The sequence below is a fragment of the Apium graveolens genome, unplaced genomic scaffold (assembly GCF_009905375.1).
Source record: "Apium graveolens cultivar Ventura unplaced genomic scaffold, ASM990537v1 ctg8825, whole genome shotgun sequence".
Lineage (NCBI taxonomy): Eukaryota > Viridiplantae > Streptophyta > Magnoliopsida > Apiales > Apiaceae > Apium > Apium graveolens.
In genome coordinates this window covers 11,158-30,697 of record NW_027421499.1, presented here as the reverse complement: position 1 = coordinate 30,697, position 19,540 = coordinate 11,158, and the positions used below count along the sequence as shown (strand labels likewise).

The 19,540-nt window shown below is 34.6% G+C and overlaps 2 protein-coding genes and 1 non-coding gene across 3 annotated transcripts; all 3 read left to right on the top strand.

Annotated features, from left to right (window-relative positions):
• Nucleotides 1-2,998: 2,998 nt before the first annotated feature.
• LOC141705367 (F-box/kelch-repeat protein At3g23880-like) lies at nt 2,999-4,325 on the top strand (the record flags this gene model as incomplete). The annotated part of the gene is made up of 1 exon (XM_074508363.1): nt 2,999-4,325. A coding segment is annotated over exon 1 (1,224 nt), but the record flags the coding sequence as incomplete, so codon positions are not given.
• Nucleotides 4,326-7,047: 2,722 nt separating this feature from the next.
• Nucleotides 7,048-7,686, top strand: LOC141705366 (uncharacterized). Its single transcript, XM_074508362.1, has 2 exons — nt 7,048-7,188; nt 7,294-7,686. The coding sequence occupies exons 1-2, from the start codon at nt 7,048-7,050 to the stop codon at nt 7,684-7,686; spliced, it is 534 nt and encodes a 177-aa protein (XP_074364463.1).
• Nucleotides 7,687-18,941: 11,255 nt separating this feature from the next.
• Nucleotides 18,942-19,048, top strand: LOC141705370 (small nucleolar RNA R71). The gene has a single exon (XR_012568308.1). It is a non-coding gene; the product is annotated as a small nucleolar RNA R71 (small nucleolar RNA).
• The last annotated feature ends 492 nt before the right edge of the window (nt 19,049-19,540 follow it).

Genomic DNA, 19,540 nt, shown 5'->3' with positions numbered 1-19,540 from the left:
TAAAGATACATTTCGACTTGAATAAAAATGCATAAAGAACTTGTTCATTCAGATGGTGAGCAACTCCTGAAGTTCGCGATGCCTGGCGTTATTAAAGATAATCCTAACAAACCTCTGCACATAGAGCAACATGAACGGGTTGACACAATAACATGTGTCGAAATTTTGACTCCACACTAATCCAAAATATTTAAGGTTACAGTTCTAGAAACAAGATATCCAAATTCCACAAATAAATTTTTCACTTTCTTTTAAAACTGTTTTCAATAATTCTCAATCTCAAAACTTAACCCGCTAGTATACCTTCGAAAAGAAGTATACTAGGCCCAAATACAATACACAGCTATAACATAATATAATATAAACAACTTTATATAACAGAACTTACACTAGTTCAAAATGTCCTAAAAATTATGAATATTCCAAATATGCGAAAATATAAAATATTTGGAAGTCCCATGATTTTATAAAAATAAAAATCTGATTTTTGTGGGGTTTGACGTCCTGATAGGGGTCCGGTCCAATAATTTTTATGAAACTGAAATATTTCTAAAATTCTAGGAATATTTAAAAACTAATAAATAAAATTTTCAAAATTTTTAAAACATTTATAAATCGAGCGTCATATCCGCATTTTACGATTTAACGAACAAACGTGCGGGTAAATATAACCAGAAAAAATTTCCGAAATAATTTTAAAATTCTCGAAATATTCAAATACTAATAAAATATAAGTTTATGATTTTTGAAATATTTTGGAATTTAATACTGAATTTACACTTATATCAGATCCAAAAATAGATTACTTAGCCGCTAAGTAACTATAAAAATGATATAATTTAATACCAGATTTGGATAATTATCAAAACCGAACTTCTTATAAAACATCCTATGAGAAAATAATGTAAAAATATCCCGTCTCTCGAGAATACATGTTTTTGATCTACCGAAATGATTATCGTATCAAAAATTTTGCGCTGTGACGCGCACGGGTCAAACCGTACTCCGGATTGAAAAAGTTAAATTACGGAAAATGTCCGGAATTACCAGATTAGGTTAGAAATGAGTTTTACGAAGAGTTTCGGGTTGTAAAACCGCATAAACGGTTGAAGTTGGACGATTCCCGGCTTTATAAAATAATTTATAATTACTCAGAAAATAATTTATTAAATCTATAAATCCTTATAAAATCATATAACAATCCAAAAATTACCAGAAAAATACCATAATTATCTATACTTTATTCTGGACATAATAAAAATTAAAACTTACACTTTATCACATATCGACACCCAAATATAAATATCATTCATCAGATAATTCACCAAAATTCCCATAATAATCACATAATTTTTTATTGATAAAATAATTGCACGATATTTCCCGGATATTACAAAATAATTTTAATTTACCGATATCAATAAGATCGGCTTTCTGATAACTTTTGAAAATAATACATTTAAGTAAATATTTTCAGAAATTAACAAGGATCGATATATCACTTAACAATTAGCACATTACCATTTAATAACACAAACTCGTCAAATAGGAATAAAATATCCACAATTTTATTCCTTCTAAAATCATAAAAGCACACATATATATTCAAATAATAATTATAATAATTCTAAAAATACGGGATATTACATCAAGGATTCAAGAAGGACAAAAGCTCAATCCATATATCAATTCTCTGTGCTAGGAAGGACTTGTATGGGACAAGATTAGAGGAAGGAAATAATCAAATGAATTAAAATAATTAAATATGTACAAAGAAAATAATTAAGTATAATAAAAATATAAAATTGTGTAAATATATAAAAATATCAATTTAATAATTATTATGTCATTAAACAATATAAAAATTAATAAAAGGGATAAGGTTTCCGCCGTTGACGCTGTGTCTCTAAACAAAATATTAGTGGTTAACTTAAGAAAAAAGGCCCCAAATGGGAAAATAACCCTCAATATCACTTTTTAAGAAGATGACCTCAAATGTCATTCAAGAACCTAATTTCAAATCACGTTTTTGTTAAACATAAAAACGGAATATTGTCTCACGTTTTTCAACCATTTCAATTTTTTTTATTTTTTCTTTAATTCAATTTGTTACTTTAAGTCACATTTGTAGGCCCTAAAAACAGTTGATGTTACGTTTTTAATAGTAAAACACAACTTAAAAATATATTTTCATTCGTTTTTTATTAATATTTTATATTTTCAATATAAAACCAAATACGACATCTTAACGAGAGGGGGCTTCCCTCTTTCTGAGTAGTGGGGTCCTAAGCTAAGAGCTAAGCCTCGGAACTTTTAATGCCATAATGCCTTTCAAATCCTCCTAGTCATTATCCTAGTGCAATAACTATTGCCAAAAAGAACGTCCATATTCTGGCAATTTCACCCAGAAGGGAATGAGTTACTCCTACAGCATGTCCTTGTATAATGTTTAAGGCTCTCAGCTGAGTAGTAGGAACAACTTTTAATTTATTATGAGTTCAAACGATTGATTCAATGGGTTCTTGCCAATAACCACGTCCATCGAATAAAAATATTAAATTTAAGGCTCATACAATTCCTAATTAAGGTTTTAAAAATAGTAAAACATGTATAGCTATGAATATAGTACGAATAAAATACCGTTTAGATTAACGTATTAAGTTTAAAAATATAACTTTATCTAGTATTTTGGATAAAAAAAAATAAGAAAAAAGAAATTTGCAAAACGTTAATGCATTTTGCTCTAAAACTAAAACTCTTGTTGCGTTTACAATCCTCCAGACACCTTCCCAAGTTGCGTTTTGCTATTCTGAATAAAAAAAATAAAAAATGCAAAATCTAATTTCGTTTTGACTTTTTAAAAATTAAAATAAAAATAGAAAAATGTGACATGCATTTCCGTTTGGGTCATAAATTTTAAACGACACAAGCACTTCCGTTTTTTGAATGATATTTGTAACCATATTTTATAAAATGACATTAGAACTATTTTGCCCAAAAAATGACATTTATGGCCAAATAACTTTAAAAACAAAATACTCGTTTATCCCCGAATCTTCCTGTATCTTCAAACCCTAATTTTGCAGCAGAGCTTTTTAAACATGGCAGAAATTAGCAAGAGGAAGAGGAAAAATAAGAAAAGAGCTTGGGAAAAGGTGATGAGTAGTTTCACGGATGATCTGTGGACTGAGATTCTCCTGCGCCTTCCCATTAAGTCATTACTTCGATTCAAATCGGTTTGTAAATCATGGTTTTCCATAATTTCAAGCCATCGTTTCGCAAAATCTCATCACGCAATCGCTGGTACAGATGATCAAGTTGTTATTGTACACCTGGAACCAAATGACAATGATTTTGACGCAGACGTTGATGGCTCTTTTTCCCTCATTCACCTCGGTTCCGAACCTAATTGTAAGAATCTCGATTTTCCTTACTCGCAAGGTGAGTATCCGTCTAAAGATATATTCTCTACGCTTATAGGTTCTCATTTTGGCATTGTTTGTGTTTCTGTTGATGTATCCGATTGGTCCGTTACCAATAATAATTTCGATATTTATCTGTGGAACCCTGCAACTAAACACTCCAAGCTCATTCCCCGCTATAATAAATCTGATAATGCTTACACAAGTGGTTCTTTGGGCTTTGCTTTTGATCACATTGATTCAGATTTTAAACTTGTTAAAGTTCAGTCTCGTGATTTTTTTGCTAAGGTCTATTCTTCAAACAGGAATGAGTGGCGATGTATTGAGCCCAGGCCTATTGATGTTCCCCAGAGAAATGTTTTTGATATATGTTTTCACGGATTTTTGTTTGCCATAGGAAATAATAGTGGTATGATGGCTTTTAATTTGAACAAGGAGTTGTTTATTTGTGATATTAATCTTCCTGTTACTTCTTTTGATGATGCTCAGAGTTCTACTAAAACTCGAGTTAGTAACTTCAATGATACTATTGCTGTCATATTCTGTACTATGGACAACGGTAAGATTCAATTGTGGACATTAGACAATGAGGCTTGTCTTTGTGGTGGCGGAGTTCAGGCATTGTGGACTAAAGTGCTCAGTATTGATGTAGGTTTGCCATTATACTTGGTTGAAGGCCTCTATAACAATTCTCAATTTTTAGTAGTTGGTAGAGATGGTAACAGGTTTATGTATGACTTGAACAAGAAAGTGACCAAAAATTTCACTGGCCCCTATTTCGAAGCTACTGAAATTTTCAAGTATACGGCAAGCATTTTTTCACTCGAAGGATTCAAACGAATCAAGTGGGCTGCTTCATTTTCGAGTAGGCAAGATTCATCGGACTCGGATGTGGAAATGGATGAATAGAATCCCAGATTGATGAATGACAACAAAGATGATAACGGTACACTATCTACTTTCTTGGAGATGATTTAGTGTTTGGTGATTATGCTTGAATATGCTAGGTGGCAGTTGATGTCTTACTGGTTGACATTTTGTTAATTACTTGTGTTTAAACTTTGACTTGCTATTACTTTTTAATCTCTTGAAGTCCTGTTAGTTTTATGAGTATTGATGTTTTGTGTTATATTCTGAGACTCATTGTTAAATCAAATGTGGATCTGATTTCAAAAGTTTTTCTAATGTATCTAACAGGGGCAAGGCAAGACAAAAACTTATCATGTCATAAATAATTTATGATAAATTTTTAGATATTAAAACTTTAAAGTTAACTGCAGTTCACATCCCCTACATTACTGCCAACCTTGAGTTTATTAGATTTTTTACAAAATAACCTGGTGTATCTGTCATCAAATCATTGAATACACAAAAGTGCGAAAACTGTCAAAAGTGCAAATATACTGCATCCTTCAACCCCAGTATCCCAAAAGCTCATGGCAGATGTAGTTCTAACATCACATCTAAATCTCTTTCTCATTAGTTGCTGCCTTCTAAACTACTTGGCTTGTAATTTCTTTAATAAGGTGCACTCTTTTACCTGCCAAAGAAAAATTTTAGCTTTCCCTTGAAATCTTGAGCAATTGGCGTGGAAGATCTTAATGCCTCTGTTGGTTTATTACTACTACATTCCTGATACAAACTAATTAATCTCTTTTATCTGCTATCTATTCCTTATTTTTAGTGTTTTTGGTAATTGGGCTTTACTCCTGAGTTTGGTCTGGGCTGTCCTCAATGTGGGCTTGGGCCCAACAGCCTAATTAGGAACATAGTCTCCACCAGGTTGAAATCCCTGAGAAGAGTATATTCACCACTTATATATTCTTAAGTGGAAAAATAAAACCTTTTTTACTTTTGTTGGTTTTAGGGGAATGGCAGTTCTCCATACAAGCTAGCCCCGTGGACTTGGATTTTTAATTTTTAATAGAGGACTACCCCTGTGCTGTTGATGGCCTTAAAATATAGTTATCATTCGAAACTTGGTTTAAGGATTATCACTCTTTCTACTGCTAGTACTAGACAGATCAATCCGTCCAAGCTGACTCTGAAATCAATGGTGGTGGTGGTCAGAGCTCAATGTATGCCATACTGACAAGAAAAATTAGCCATGGTGCCCGGAAACGAAGACATTGTAATAACTTGTTCCAAGTTGCACCAATCTGTTTCCCCCTTATAAGTCAACTTATCTTATGACTTATAAGTTCGTAACAACTTATCCACGAGTATTTGTCGACCATACTTATAAGTTGAATTTAAAACTTATAAATTGATAATCTGAATGTTAGCAATGACGTACTTTTTTCTCAATTTATTTTGATATTTCTCTTTTTTACAACTTTACTTTTTAAAAAAATGTTTTTAAATGTTAACCTAATTTAAAATTCATGAATTAAAATAATTTTATTTAATATTGTTTATTTTAGTTCATTTAAATAAAAAAAATCTGATTTATAAGTGTTAATCTACTTATCATTTAAAAGTCAGTTATTCATTATTTATTTTAAAATTTTTCAAACGGGCATGTGTTGTTTGCTCTACATGCTGCAGTAAATTTTGGTCAGTATTAGTTTGCCGGCTTCCTTAAAAAGCTACCTCATTGGAAGCCGCTGTTTCATGCCCAAGTCAGGAATTCCGGGCGAAGATCATCGAATATACGTAAATAAAATGGATATTGGATTGTTTTAAATGAACTTTAGGAGAGAGACAAAAAATTAGTACCTCCGTTTTATTTTACGTGAGCCACTTTCTTTTTTTAGATGTCCCGGTAAAAATGAGCCTCCCATTAAGAGCATATGAACCCCTCCTCAAATCCATCAATTCATCGATTCATCAATGGAGTTGATTACTATTCATGCTAGAATCACTTTTTTCTTAATTTTCGTACACCCACATAACTCCAATCCATCAATCCATCAATTACTATTCATCAAATAAAATTATATATATATATATCATAAATTTATTTCATCTCAATTATTTAATGGTCCCACAATAGTATCCAATAATACATTGTTGGATAATTTCAGATTTTTGATAAGATAGTGGATAAATTTAAATTTTTGATAAGATTTTCGTTGAATCACATTATGACACGTGTCATGATCTAGATTTATAGATAGAAAATTGTCTATAAATAATATTATGATCTTCATATTATAATCATCTCAAAATCAATACAATCTTTGCAATATGAATTCATTTTAGATTATTGAGTCAGAGACAAAAACACAGTCAAGAAGAGTCTGAAATTATGAATATCATGGTGAACGAAGCGGCGATGATGAAGGAGTTCATCGATACCCCAAATGAACCACAAGGGCGAGGCTCAAGACCTGGAAAATCTTCTAATCATCCTAGAGAAAGGCTATCAAGAGGAAAAAATCTCATGGCAGATTATTTCGTTGATCGTCCAATATTCAATGAAGATGATTTTTGTCGGAGGTATCGAATGTGCCCTCATGTTTTCAATCACATCATGACCGCTCTTTGTACTCAAGATTTTTATTGGCATAAAAAAACAGATGCAATCGGATTATTGGGGTTGTTACCAGAACAAAAAATGACTGCTGCACTACGAATGCTAGCTTACGATGCAGCGGCTGATCAGTGTGCCTAAATATGTCGAATGGGAGAATCAACCACACTTGAGTGTATGAAAATATTTTGTCAACAAGTGGAAGGGCTCTCTGGTGAAGAGTACCTTCGTGCTCCGACACCAGCAGATTTACGAAGGCTTTTAACAAGGGGGAAAAAAGGGGATTTTCAGGTATGATTGGAAGTATCGATTGTATGCACTAGGAGTGGAAGAATTGTCCAAGCGGGTGGGGAGGAGCTTATAGTGGTCGGAAAGGACGCCCTACTATCATTTTAGAGGCAGTCGCTTCCTATGACAGTGTGGCACGCTTTTTTCGGTGTGCCTGTAGCTCAAAATGATATAAACGTTCTGGGTCAGTCTCCCGTGTTTGATAAGGTCATCGGAGGAGATAGTCCAACGGTAGTGTTTCACGTCAATGGCAAAAGATACAACAACGCTTATTATCTTGCTGATGGAATCTATCCCAGATATTCAACATTTGTAAAAACTATATCAAACTCTGCCACTCAATCACAAAATTTGTTTGCTAAGAAGCAAAAGGCGTATCGTAAAGATGTTGAGAACTTCTTTTTTAGTCATACCTTGTTTTCTTTTCTTTTTTTGCTTGTTTGGACGCCTTTACTCCCATCGGTCGAACATGACAAGAAGGACTTTCCGTTTCTCGATTAGAATCTGGAGTAATGAAACCTTCTTCATCAATGCAATCGTCGCTATTCAGATTGATTGGTGATTCCATTTGTGTTGGAAAGTTTCGTTGAAACGGAGGAGAACTAGTGGGAATGTCTACAAATTGAGTATGTGCTGCAACTGCTTCATAGCAATCCCATTTGTCGAATGTTTTATTCATTTCCTTGAAATATAGTGCTTAAGCTTGAGTTATCTGAAAAAATAATAATTTTTGGATATTAATTTAACACAAAAAAAATATAAAATATACTAAAAAAATTTACTTCATCTATCAAATTGGTCCCGCTTGCACTATATCTACTAGCTTGATTCTTGGCACAATGCCATTTTTTTAGCAATCTTTTCAATGGTGCCCAATGCGAGTCAAGTGCAATTTTTGAACGAGGTTCAGCATGAGGATTATCGGGAGTGCCACACCAATTTTGTACATAATCTTCATGAATTCGCCCCCACAATTTATTCTTGTTTGAATATCTTCCGATAATTGGATCGATAGATTGTCGAACCCAAGAAACACATAATTGCAGTTATTCGGAGGGAAGCCAATTAGAACCCATTTTCTTAATTATAAATATAAATAAATCATAAAATTTATAGGAAAATACGAGGATAAAAATATTGATGTTGCAAATGAATGTTTAAGATAGCTATTTATAGGCAAAAAAATGAACGTTGAAATAATTTATAGCAGTTAAAAGCTAAATAGCCGTTACTAGCAACAAGAGTAGCAGATCAGGAGTTAAAAAAATCTCACAATCAGTGGGTTCCAGCAATTAACGGCCATTGTCTACTCCATCAGAAATCAATGCCGAGCCTAATGAACTGATGGGCCATCAAAATTTGATGGAGTAAAACTTGAACTGCTGCATACATTTTATTCAAAGCACCATCAATAAAGTTGATGGATCAACTTTATTACACCCCGGTGCATGTGCTCTAATAGTACCCATTTAAGATTATCATAATCACATTAACCACAAATGAATATTATACACTTACTTTTTCATCCAATAACTCATTTTTATGGTCTAGATGTACTAATTTCTTAAAAAACGTACTAGTTAAATTAGCCTACACAAAATGGAACAAGGGAGTATTATTTATTTTTGACGGAATTAGTTTAACTAGTAATTTTTGACCCCGCGCTCTAAAAAATTGATTTTTTTAAAAAATATTTGTAAGTTTGAAATTTTACTTAAATATGTTATTGATAATATGTATAATTGATTTAATTAAAAGAGCAATTTATGCGCCTTATTCCATGTTATATTTTGTATTCAATTAAGATATGAGTTAACATATGTTAATAACATGTAGTATAATTTTTGTTTACTAATCTAATCACATAAATGCATATAAAATTTTATATAAAAATTTGATTTAATATTACTCGGCATTGTCGTAAAGACAACGCCTCGCAGTTTAAACATCATAAAATTGAAAAATGTAACTACAAAATATAAGTTATTTCAAATATTATTAAACTGAAAACCATATCTCCAAAATTTTTTTAAAATTTTAATTCAAATCTACTCCAGAAATTTTAGAAAAGTAAGCGAGGATTTCAAATAGTTTGTTAATAATATATATGATTTTTGTTTGTTAATCTAATCGCATAAATGCATATAAGACTTTTAGATAAAATTTAGTCTCATCGCCGTTTGACAACGCCTCGCCGTTTGACAACGCCTCGCCGTTTGACAACGCCTCGCCGTTTAAAAATTATAAAATTGAAATATTTAACTACAAAATTTAAATTATTTTAAACATTGTTAAATCGAAAACCATATCTTTTAAAAAATAGAATTATAATTTAAAATCTACTCCACAAATTTCACAAAAGTAAGAGAGAAATTAAAACATTTGTTAATAATATTTATGATTTTTGTTTGCTAGTCTAATCTCATAAATGCATATAAATTTTATATATAAAAATTTAGTTTAATGTTTGCTAGTTTAATCAATTATCATAGTATTTATATAAAATATTTTGACTTAATTTTATATACAAAGAAGAGATATAAACATAATTGAACATATTTTCGGTCTATAAATATTATGAATATATTAATATATGAACTCTAAATTAATTTTTGTTAAGTACGGCGCTAATCTCACCAATGTATTCAAATTTTTAATATAAATATATTTAATTTAATATTACTCGACTTCGCTTTACAGCGACACCTCACAATTTAAACTTAAATATTGGGAAATTGAAAAATATAATTTGTTAATATAAATATTTTAATTATTAATAAATTAGAAACCATAATGTTGTACCTTATTGAAGAAAAATTGTGAAAAAGGCTATAATATTAAATATTTACAAACATGTGCGAGCTATAAGTTTTGTACTTTTTAATATTAAACACATAATATTTTGTCAAGATGAGGTATGTTGTTTATGTTCAGACTCCAGCATCTGTTAAAGTTATATTGACATTGATAAGTTTTTATTATATTTTCTGATTTGATTTAGAATTTCAAAACAAATTCAACCTATACGGAAAAATATTCTAAATCTCTTTTATTGCAAACTCACTTATTATTCTTTCCACAAGATAAACTATTGCAAGTTTACCTGTTCTTTTATCCACCAACAAGAATTTAACATATCTTAAGTGCTATACTAAAACAATATTTAAAAAAAAGCATATTTCAATATAACTGATAAAGAGGCCACGATATCCTGATAAAATTTGACTACTCTAAAATGTGTAATTGTTCCTAATTTACAAAAGATAATTTGACAGTAAACATCTTTGTCACATCAAATATATTTTCATGCTACAGGTCTAAGCATGTATGTTCCCTTTTCTGACACCAAATTGACAACCTCCAGGCATCTTCTCACAGCACGTTGCAAATGATGCCTTGTTCAGATTTTAGTGATCGACCACCTGATTAGAAACTGCATTGGCCATATGGGGAATTCCTTCCTTCTCATGACAGACTTGTTGTCTTACTCTATTTCTTGGTCGTTTATCTTGATGTATCGAAAAACCATTTATATCTTACATTCGATAACCTTTAAATATAATATTCATTTAAATTTTCCAACAGATTTACTTGCTAAAATTCCTCACTTTCTAAGAACATATCTTAGATAAACTTATACTTCATATCTCTCTAATCTCATGATTTGCTTGACCGGCCGTAAGCCAGGTATGATGTTAAGCCTATACAGGTTACGCTTTCTGAGAGACCCGGCATGTCTGTAGGAGCCAGATTTACCCTGATTTTGACCGTTTTTTCTTATTTTCGTAAAGTTCCACCTCTTTGGTTGTTTCGTTGGGCTCACGGTTACTTGTTGATGGTTTGCTAATGGCTTCTCCGGGATCCACTTCGACCACCTGATTCACCTTGGAGTCCTGGGTTGGGTGTTTCTTTGGTATTGCATTCATAATATAGCACTGCCTCGAAACTCGTTGGTCTCCGCACACTTCGCCCAACCCAAGTTCTGTGGAAAAATTCATTTTGAGATGTGTTATGGATGTAATTTCTTTGAGTAGGCCAATTGTAGTCTTTTCAATGATTGCTTTGTAACTCGAAATTGCGTTAACTACATGAAGTTTCACCGTCTGCCTAGACTGGCTTGGTGGGGATCCTAAGAGGACAGGGAGTTCGAGGACTCCAACCAGCTTGACATCATTTCCTGTGAAACCACACAAGGGAGTTCCCTTAGCACTATCAAGCTCGCGGTCTCCTAGTTCCATTCTTGAATAGGCCCTGTAGTAGAAAATGTCCACTAAACTTCCATTGTTAATGACAATTTTCTTTCGGAGTTTGTTCCCACTTTAGTGATGATGACAAGGACATCTTGGTGTCCTTCGATGATATCGTCAGCATAATGGGTTTTTAGCATCGACCCTATACACTTCTCGAGCATACAATTTCCTTGAGTTGTTCGAGGCTCCTCCAGCGGAAAACCCCCTTGAGATAACATCAATAAATCGATTAGAATTCCATGATGAGCCTCAGCGACTATTATTGTTACCCACGTAGTGTGCCAAGAAACCATCACGAATCTTGTCCTCAATTAAACTTGTTAATTTGAAGCATCTTTTTGTCTCATGACCCGTGTCTTGATGATACTCGCAATACTTGGTACTAGGTGGCCTATCTAGATTTATGGGCCTACGAAGCCTATAGGATGGATCTGATTTGAGCACCGCTAAAATTATTGTTTTGTCTTATATTAAGTTGTATATGCTCTCGTTCTTCTCGAACCCCTGGAGTCCATGACATGCTTTCCTTTTTGGGATACGAGGTTCCACTATGGTGATAATGAGGTTTTTTAAAGCCACGAGGATTTGGTGAGGACTGAGATTGTCGTTGGCCTCAGGGGTCCGGTCGTTCTTCTTTAGATTGAGGGATTTTATAAGTCCTTATTTCATAATCTCCAAACCGACAAGGACTCCTTTTTGGCTAGCTCTCGGAGACCTAGAATGCTTTATAATTCCCACTACCTCTTGAATAGTTAACATATGCTCGATTATCTTGATGGATGCTTGCAATATTTTGAGTTCTTTCTCGAATTTTTTTTCAAGCAGTTGACTATGAGATCTATCAATTTATGTGATTAAATAACTTATAGTCAGGGGGTCATCTAGGTCTGTTATCTCGGGGATATGAGCCCTGAAGCGAGTTAGGTAAGCTTGTAGAGCCTCAGTGCTTTGTTGGTGGATAGTTATGAGCGATGTTGTTATCTTTCCATCCCTTTTGTTGCTGAAAAATCTTGTACGTAATTTTCTTTTAAGGATAACTCAAGAGTCTATCAGCCGTGGTTGCACAACAAGAAACAGTGCAAAAGATATCACACTTTTAACAACGGTCCGAAAAGCCACCGATGTTAACAAGTTTTTTAACATCGCTTAGTTTTTATTCGATGTTAAAGGGTTTATAGACATCGGTTTAAAATATAACTGTTGTCTAATCTCAATTTAAAAATAAAAATAAAAAGAACGACTATAGTACAATATACGTTCCCCCTTAACTAAAATTCTAATTTCCCCCCACCCCAAAATTTATTCCACTTTTCCCCCTTTCTTCTCCCCTCACTTCGCCTATCTTTCTCTCTCTACTCTCCTCTCCTCTACTCTTCTCTCATCTTCTCTCACTCTCTGTTGAAGCTTCAAAGCCTAAATTTACCATTAATTTCACAACACAACCCCCGTTTTAAGAATATGTAAACCCTAATTTCAATTAGGTACAAATGAAGTAAAATTAGTTCAACACATCTTCAATTTCTTAGTTTAATTTCTTAAATCAGTGGAACCCATCTTTAATTATCAAGATTGGGCTAATATTTCTTTATATTTTGTATAAATTTTCTTTTTTCTCCCAATAGATTTGGGAGTTACGGAAAAAGAGAGTGGAAGAAAACAAGAAAAGAATGCAGAAGTTCAATCTCAACAAGCTGACTGAGGCTCTAAAACCCGTCTCTTCAGTGATGAAGAGGTTCTTTGTTCATTTCTTGTAATATTTAAAAAGGGGTGTTGATGATTTTACATGACTTTGTTTGTTGTTGATGGTATAGGTGATGAAGAAGCCCCGGAATCCACGCCAAGCTGTTGACCTATTGCCTATCCGGAGGTCTACTCGTGTTGCTGATTTGCCACCTCCTAGTTACAAAAAAGTAAATTCATATACCCTTTTAGAAAACTATTTGTTTTCGTGTTTTTTGAATTTTTTGGCATATGTTATTTGGGGGGTTTTATGTTTAGTACATATTTTTGTATATTCCATTTGGTAGACTAGTTTTGAGTGTACATAGTAAAGTAGAACCCGGTTTGGGTGTACGAAGAAGAGTATAAGACCTTGTCCGTTACCTCTACTCTGAATAGTAGAGTAATTGTTTCTGTGAAGATCTCTCTTGTGAAAGAATTATGGGAAGAAGTGCAGAAGAAGAGCTAATTCTGGATGAAGAATCCTAGGTAAAACTGTTTGATGCATATAAAATCCTTAGTTATTTACTATTTTTTCAGAATGTGATAGAACCTGAACTTGGAGAAAAATTGTTAGCTTCTATTCCGAAATCGCCAAATCAGAGCAGACCTACCAGTATGTTTATGAAGGCAAGTTCGGTCACCATATTTTCAGTTACTGGATACTAATTCTTTTTCTTGTTTATAAACAGAAAGCACACACTGTATTTCCAACACACTTGATAGCTGAGGCTATATCAACTCTACATAATCTTGATTTGAGATGTTCTGGACCGATCACGCCTAATGAGTGTTTTCTGCGTATATGAATTTGGATAAGCTTGAAGTATTAAACTCTTATGAAACTGGTGATAAGCAGGGTACAGAAAATCGTGAGGATATTGCTAGTCGCTAAACACGCGCTAATATTCACGCAAGTATACGCGTTCATAAGTAGTATAAGATATAAATCAGATTCGTTCCCACAGAGACTGGTTTATGTTAAGTTCAGTTTATGCACCTACGCAACAATGTATGGTTATCGCTCAATTCTAAGACAAATAACAAATTGGGATTGTTTATAACTAAGAATTAAACTAACAATTATAACTAAGAGAACAAGAATGGTTGAATTAATATATATGACAAACATGGGATTCTAACTTCATTAATTACTTCATTCAATAGCCTTTTCGTTCTTAACCTTAGCATGTGATGGTGATGACACTAATCAGATAACACGAAACTAGTAAACGCCAACTTTCGTTGTACGAATACCCTACTACCAAGCATCCACAAAAGAGATAGAAATTGAATAGACACCAATTATGCTTAGTCCTTATATTTCTATAAGAATTGAAAACATAACGGTTTAATGCGCAAGTTATCTATCGTGATTACATATGGCAAGTAAGATGGTTAAAATTACCTATGAATCATGCATAACAATACATGAACCTATGCTAGCATGACAAGTTCTAAACCTCTATATTCACTATCGCTTCAATAGAGATTAACACGCTACCTTATATGTTAGCTACGCACATAAGATGAATAAGCACAACCAATACTAGGTTATCAATCAATCACCACACACCAAGATATCGAAATAAATTAACTAAAGAAATCCATAATTAAATCCGTTAGAACCCCACGATAACGATTAGTTCATAATCGAACTCATCATCACCATGGGTTCCAATGAAAGCATGATAATAAATAATATAAGAGTACTAGGGTTCAAGAATAAATCAAAAATGAGCATCCAAGTATTAAATATATTAAAGAAAGCAAAAATCTTCTTCTCCGTAGCCTTCTCGTGCTCTCTAGATCTTCTTATTGTTTTCCCAGGTCTCCTTCTTGCTCTCCCAGGCCTCCTTGCTGTTAAAAACATATTTTTATTGGTATATAGGCTCCAAGATGACCAAGACTCTTAAAATCTTCAATTTCGACTAAAATCAGGATTCTAGGGCAGAAACCGGGCGCGGGCGCGCTGTTTTCGGGCGCGGCCGCGCTGGAATAGTGTTTTCAGCGGTGCGGGCGCGCTGGTTCTGGCGCGGCCGCGCCTACCTTCTGGAAAAATTCTGACATTTCTTCTTTTGGTCTTATCTTGAGTTCTGCTTGTCAGAATTAGGCGATTCAACTACCCACGCGAAGCTAACGAGATTCTCTACAACTTGAGAATGGCCTAGGCTTCCAATTCTGATCTTTTTTCAGAATAATTCTTTGAAAAACTTCTTTCTTCCTTTAACTGATGCTTGAAATGTAATAACACAAAAATACATCAAAAATACCAATAACTTGAGTCCAAAACACCAACTTAAGTTTATAATAAAGCATTCCAAGTAGATATAAAATCCACTTATCACACCCCCAAACTTGAATCGATGCTTGTCCTCAAGCATAAACAGACTCAAATCTATAAAACAAACCTAATGCATGAATGCAACTACGTGAATGTAACTAAATGATAATGCAATCGATCCCCTCAGAATAACCATAACCAACCAACAAGCGAATGCCTCTAAGAGTGCAATGACTTTTAACAGAGTTCGAATAAACCCCACAAACCAACTCATAAACCAGAAACGTGCGTGTGTGCATCGCTTAACAGATATACTCTTGATACTAGATCAACAACCATACTTATCTTATCATCAAAACAATCACAAGTTTATAAACATAATAGACGTTAAACGCATAATGACTCACAACACCTCCTTTCTACTAGAGTTATACAAGGATTCATGCTATTATTGAACACATAACAAAGATGCTTATTTGACCGTGCAATGAATGAGGTCCCAAAAGACTTATACAATAATACCCATGTCGCGAGCGTTAGGTTTGCGGATCCCAAACTATAAAAGCCTTAGGTTACTAGGCACAAAGTCCCCTAGAACTTAATAACTCGAGTATTAAAGAGCTCACTCTTGATCAATTATGCATAACACATATTTTTTTTCTTTTCTTTTTTCCTTTTTTTTTTTTTTTTTTCAGTTTCTGAATGAGTACATTTCGCTCCATCTCATTCAACGCTAGACTACTCATAAAAATATGAGCCGACCGCTACTAGCCATTTGACGCCTAGCCACAACTAGCAAAGAAATCCAAGCTTTTCTCCAGTTTAAAAAATCCGCGTTCTTTTGCCATTAAGAGAATACCAAAAATTCTAGATATAAACAAGTGATTAAATCTCAACAACTAAACAAATAATCATAATCTAGATAAAAAACAATCCTATAAGACTTTTGAATTTTTTTCTGGCATGCAAATTAATTCATTAGGACTTAAACATCCCTCTATTCGTCATCACTACACTCAAATCACATCAACTAATCAGATAGAAATAGCTCAACCTAAGGGATCATGTTATATGCATGCACATGCAACTACATAGACTCACATAATAACACAAATAAAAATACAAACAAATATGTCCTAAATGAATAATCATGCAAAAATATGAATGAACTACATGCAATATGTATCTATATGAATCTATATGGACACACACAAACTAAACCTTACATTATCACCCCCAAACTTAAAATTTTTAATGTCCTCATTGAAGGTAATAATAAGGAATTCAGGCATACCTAGTTGTTAGGAAGATCACCCTTCTCGAGTGGAGGATCAGGTGGCCAATCAACCTCGACACCAGTGTCTCGGGAAACAATACCGAGAGTGTGTGTCAAATCTTCAGCAAAACATCGGTGAATGTCATGCATGGCCTCAATACACTGAATCAACCTTCTATACTGTGCATCACCAAGACCAAACCTATCAACTGTCTGTGGTGCACGAGAGGGACCATCTGCAAGCAGGGGAGGGACCGGCTGGTCACCCTTGAGATTTTCATAGATATATTCCAACCCCTTGTCAGGGGGTGCACCTAAGAATGCATAACTCAAGTGATCTGGCAGTGGGTTGAGCTCAAGTGTGGGAGCTTCTTCAATAGATGACTCGAGACGCATCTGAGAAATTTTCAGCTCTGCTTACCCAAGAGAATCGAATGGTATATCCAATTTCCTCTTCCACGAAGGTGCATTCAAAACCTGCAGTTGCTCTGCTCCTTCTTTGTCATCAATAACTGATTTCCTCATTAAGGATCTCTCTAAGTTATCTGACTTTGGCAATTGCTCAAGTTCTGAATTTACTACAGAGTCGACCCACTCTACTCTAAAGCACTCATCTTTAGCCGTGGTTAACTTTATTGCCTTGAACACATTAAAAGTGACCTTCTGATCATGAACCTTCATCGTAAGCTCTCCTTTTTGCACATCGATCATAGTTCTGCCTGTAGCCAAGAATGATCTTCCCAAGATGATGGGAATCTTCTTATCTTCCTCGAAATCCAGAATGACAAAATCAGCAGGGAAAATGAGCTTATCCACCTTAACCAAGATATCCTCCACTATACCTCGTGAATAAGCGATGAAACGATCAGCTAGTTGCAATGACATGTATGTCGGTTTCGGATCAGGCAGAACAAGCTTCTTGAAGATAGACAAGGGCATCAGATTGATGCTAGCTCCCAAGTCACATAAATACTTGTCGAACGACAAGTTTCCGATGGTGCAAGGAATAGTGAAGCTTCCAGGATCTTTAATCTTCGGAGGCAACTTCTGTTGCAGCACAATACTGCATTCCTCCATAAGAGCAACGGTCTCTAAGTCATCGAGCTTCACTTTTCGAGAGAGAATACCTTTCATAAACCTCGCATATCTAGGCATCTGTTCAAGTGCTTCAGCGAAATGTATGTTGATGTGAAGTTTCTTGAAAACTTCCAAAAACTTAGCAAATTATTTATCCAACTTCTGCTTTTGCAACCTTTTAGGAAAAGGAGGTGGAGGATAGAACTGTTTTTCCCCTGTATTATCCTCAGGAGGAGTGTGTTCCACAGTTTTCTTCCTTGCTTTCACTTCTGCTTCCTTCTGCACTTCTTCTTCAGCCAAAACTTCAAATTCCGGAACTTGAGATTTTTCAGGGCTTGCAACCTTCCCAGAACTCAATGTAATTGCCTTAACCTGCTCTTCTGCTTCCCTCTTGCCTGGAACTTCTGCATCACTAGAAAACATTCCTGGTGGTCGATTCAATAAGGCGTTAACAATTTGCCCTATTTGGTTCTCCAAATTTTGGATAAAAACAGCCTGGCTTTGGCATATAAGAGCCTGGTTTTTGCACATAAGCCTCAACTCCTCCAATTCAGATTTTTCATTCGAAGATAGACCTGCACCTCCATGAGTTTATTGTTGAAGTTGGAGTTGTTGTCTTGGTACAAATTGTTGCTGAAAACCAGGAGAATTAAATTACTTGTTTCCAAACTGCTGCAATGGCTGTTGCATCGCATTCTGATTGTTGATCCAACTGACATTAAGATGATTCCAGTTGTCAGGATGGTAAGTGGCAGGAACTGGCTGTTGCGATCTCTGAAAATTGCTCACAAACTGAGCTGAGTCACTAGATATAGCGTACTGCTCCGTCGCATGCGGACCTGCACACAACTCACAAACACTGGTTATCTGCTTAACACCGTAGTTAGCCAGAGAATCGATCTTCATAGACAACGCCTTTAGTTGAGCAGTGGATAGCTGTAGAAGTATCCACTTCAAGAACTCCTGCTACCTTGCCCTGTGGCAATCTCTGGTTTGGATACTGATATTCATTAGCAGCCATCAGTTCAATTAGCTCATAAGCTTCCTCATAACTCTTTGCCCATAATGCTCCACCTGATGCTGCATCAAGCATGGGTCTAGATTTTGCTCCCAAACCATTGTAAAAAAATTGATGATCATCCAATCAGGCATGCCATGATGAGGACACTTCCTAAGCATCTCCTTGTAGCGCTCCCAAGCTTCACATAAAGATTCTCCCACTTGCTGCGCAAATTGAGTGAGAGCATTCCTGAGTGCAGCTGTCTTCGCCATAGGGAATAATTTAGTAAGAAACTTCTGAGTAAGATCCTCCCAAGTAGTAATCGAACCAGCTGGTAGAGAGTGTAACCAGCTCTTAGCTTTCTCCCTCAGAGAGAATGGGAACAGTCTCAGTTTCACCGCATCCTCAGACATACCATTGAACCTGAAGGTGTCGCATATCTCTATGAAATCCCTATTTTGTGTATTGGAATCTTCCGTTGGAGAACCCCCAAACTGGACTGAATTCTGTATCATCTGAATTATGCCAGGCTTGATCTCAAAGGTATTAGCTATGATCGCTGGCCTGACAATGCTAGATTGAATGTCATTGATCTTGGGTAGGGAAAAATTCATCAATGCTTTCTTTTGTACTATTGGATCTCCCATTGTAATGAGTACCTGAAACATAACAAGTAAACCGAGAAAGTAAAACAGTCCGAGTCAGTGAACTTTAACGACCACTGATGACAAGCACATAAACTAAAAATT